At 46.6% G+C, this 3,531-nt stretch overlaps 1 protein-coding gene across 1 annotated transcript; it reads right to left on the reverse strand.

Annotated features, from left to right (window-relative positions):
* Positions 1-346: 346 nt before the first annotated feature.
* On the reverse strand, positions 347-2,344 carry LOC306819270 (high choriolytic enzyme 1-like). The gene has a single exon (XM_079373041.1). It carries the CDS (start codon positions 1,573-1,575, stop codon positions 781-783), a length of 795 nt encoding a protein of 264 aa, XP_079229167.1. The 5' UTR covers positions 1,576-2,344; the 3' UTR covers positions 347-780.
* Between the last annotated feature and the right edge of the window lie 1,187 nt (positions 2,345-3,531).

The following is a 3,531-nucleotide window of genomic DNA, read 5'->3' on the forward strand; positions in this document are numbered from 1 at the left end:
GGTGAGACTAAAGACAGGTGAGACTAAAGACACAGGTGAGACTAAAGACAGGTGAGACTAAAGACACAGGTGAGACTAAAGACAGGTGAGACTAAAGACACAGGTGAGACTAAAGACAGGTGAGACTAAAGACACAGGTGAGACTGAAGACACAGGTGAGACTAAAGACACAGGTGAGACTGATGACACAGGTGAGACTAAAGACAGGTGAGACTAAAGACACAGGTGAGACTGAAGACACAGGTGAGACTGAAGACACAGGTGAGACTAAAGACACAGGTGAGACTGATGACACAGGTGAGACTAAAGACACAGGCGAGACTAAAGACACAGGTGAGACTGAAGACACAGGTGAGACTAAAGACACAGGTGAGACTAAAGACACAGGTGAGACTGAAGACACAGGTGAGACTAAAGACACAGGTGAGACTAACGACACAGGTGAGACTAAAGACACAGGTGAGACTAAAGACACAGGTGAGACTAACGACACAGGTGAGACTGATGACACAGGTGAGATTAAGGAGAAACAGTTACCAGACCAACTTCCATATTTTGGTCTGCCTCAGGACTTGAACCAGCGACCCTCCGGTTCCCAACCCGAGTCCCCGCAGACTGCTGCCACCCAAACCAGACACAGGTGAAAACTATCAAAGCAAAAACACAGCAAGTTAAAGTGAAACAAAGATTAAAGAGACAGAAACGAAGGCAACAATGATTTTCATGTTTCTGCATTGAGATGATTTATTGAATGAAGAACACAGTGAAACAGAAGCGTGGTTATGAGCAGCCGTAGAGCAGGTTGATCCTCATGATGTCCCAGTAGGACATGCCCTGCCTCTGGCCGATCTGGACGTTGGGGTCGGGGATGGGGGTGATGGAGTCCCTGCCGTACTGGATGGAGAAGGCTGTTCTTCCATAGTGCATGATGGAGGAGTAGTCGTAGGGAGTGTTCAGGTTGTTGGTGTCCTGCCTCTGGAAGTTGTAGGCCATCTGCGGGTTGATGTTCTCCCAGTTGATCCTGACGTAGTAGTCGCGGTCGCTCCTGGTCTGCTCGTGCTGGAAGCCCAGAGCGTGGTTGAACTCGTGCTGGACGGTGCCGTGGTAGATGCAGCCCTGCCTGTTGAGAGAGAGCACCTGTCTGCCTCCCACTCTGCCCAGAGAGGAGAAACATCCCTGTTTGTTCTCGATGCTGATGTAGTCGTTCTCGTTGGACCGGGGGACGAAGCGGATGCAGGTGCTGCTGTGGAACGATTTCATGGCGTAGTCGATCTTCTTCCACTCGTTGCTGGTGAACTGGCTGTTCACAATGAAGGGGACCATCACCAGGCCGTTGGAGGATTTCCTCCACTGGCAGGTCTGGGACCAGCACTTCAGGGCGTTTCTGGTTCTGGGAGGCAGCAGGTCTCCTTCCAGCAGTATCTGGCTGCTGCCGTTGTTGGAGGTCAGAATCCTGGTGGTGATGTCCACGCTGTCTTCTTCTTCTTCTTCTTCTGCGCCTCCTTCCTCCTGAACAGGGAGAGCCTGAGAGAGGCCGAGCAGGAGCAGCAGCAGCAGGCTGGCAGAGGGAGTCATGTTCAGGGTGGATCTGGAGGCTGTGGAGCTTCTGTGGAGAGCTGCTGTGGAGAGACTCCTTGAAGCTTGATGTTGGATTCAGCTCAGTCCTCACTCTTTATACTCTCCTCTACAGGTGTGTCTGCACCAGGATTATGGGTTGGGCTCCTCTTTGCTGGCTCTAAATAAACCTGTGAGGGGAGGACTCCTCAGACAAAGCTCCTGCTCAAACAGGCTTTGTTAGATCTGCTCAGCAGAAGGGACATGTGGACATGAAACACCTTGAATGTCTTCTGGTCAGTGAAGCTCGCGGTGAATCTGCGGCCGGATTCACAAACATTTTGTCAAGATAAAACTAAGAGTGAGGAAGTTCTTGATCCTATTAGTCAGTGTAGTTCCTGATTGTTTTCTTACTCATGATGTGGTTCTATCCTGATGAACAGTTCTATGTTTGTTTCTATAGAATCGACTGATGACTGAAGAACACAGTTTGTACTGAAACTCCAAATGGATTATCTAAAATATGTTTCATGCGTTTAGAGGCTTTACATCTTCACTCCAACAGTTTTAGGATCAGTGTAGTGTGATCTTCACGTTAAGAGGAAAATTAGGAAGACATTTAAAAACTTTGCTTTCAAGAATCGAATTTCTTAAAAACTGAAGAAAATAAAAAAAGCACTTGTTCGGTGAATATCTTCTTCTGTCTTTGGACTGAAGGTTGTTCTCCTTCTCTGACGGCAGATAAATGATCTTTGCATCAAATCTTCCCCGTGATGACGAGCTTTAAATACAGAAATCATTATTATTCTAAAGACCTCTGATCCTCATGTAAAGGATGAATTATGGGGAGATTTAAAATATGAGTGTCAGGGGGTCGCCGGTGGCGCAGCGGCAGTGCGCGCGATCCCACGTATTGAGGCTCAGTCCTCGCGCGCGGGCGGCCCGGGTTCGCGTCCGGCCTGGGTTCGCGTCCGGCCTGTGGCCCATTTCCCGCATGTCTCTCCCCCTTTCCGACTCTATCCACCTTCCTCCCTCTATAATAAAGGCATAAAAACGCCAAAAATAAATCTTAAAAAAAAAAAATAAATAAATATGAGTGTCAGGCCATGGTGCTGTACGGAGCTTAGGCCACGCCCCTTCAGCCTGGATCTGCTCTCATGTTGGATCAATATTAATAAAGATGATTTCCTCCTGAAATACAGTTAAAAACAAACGTTTTCAAATCATGAGATTTAGATTCATCTCAAAAAACCTGTTAATTTATTGTGTCATTAAAATCATGACGTCCAATCAAACACACTGAAATGTGTTTCCTGTGTTTAACTCATTTTATTAAAATATTGCTATAATTATTGGCTACTTATTGACAGACTTTCATTTTGCTATTTAAAAAAGGACCATTAATCAGGCGCCTGTTTCACTCAATGTGTTTAACTTGTTTCATTTCTAAAATAGTTGAAAGCTTTTTCACCTGGTTGTCACATTGCATCAAACTTACAGAAAACCACAGAAGAAGAGTGATGAGCGGGGTGTGAGGACACAGACACTCCCCTTTTGGAGAAATGTGTCCCTTGAGAGACACCGTAGTAACTTGTTATTACAATACTGAAATGTTACATCAGGATTAATAACATGTACCCTGATATATATATATATATATATATAGACCAGGACACGCCCCCAGGTAACCTGCTGCGGCTGAGAGACGGGTGAATCCACTCTGACGTCTCGAGTAGTAAAAATAGAAACGTGTGCAGAGAGTGTCATTAAAACGCACAGGGCAGCGGTCCATCATTACGGAGCGCTGAGAGCCAGGGTCACTCAGCGCTCAGCTCACAATATTTGTCTGAGCGCTCCGATGCTCCATCAGGACTATTCAATAGCTTCTGAAGCAGCACCATCTATCAGGCAGAGTGTGGACTCAGCAGGAAGAGCTTCCATTTGTCACGCAGTCACTCACACTCCCCGAGTGATTTA

Source organism: Symphodus melops (assembly GCF_947650265.1).
Source record: "Symphodus melops genome assembly, contig: scaffold_91, whole genome shotgun sequence".
Lineage (NCBI taxonomy): Eukaryota > Metazoa > Chordata > Actinopteri > Labriformes > Labridae > Symphodus > Symphodus melops.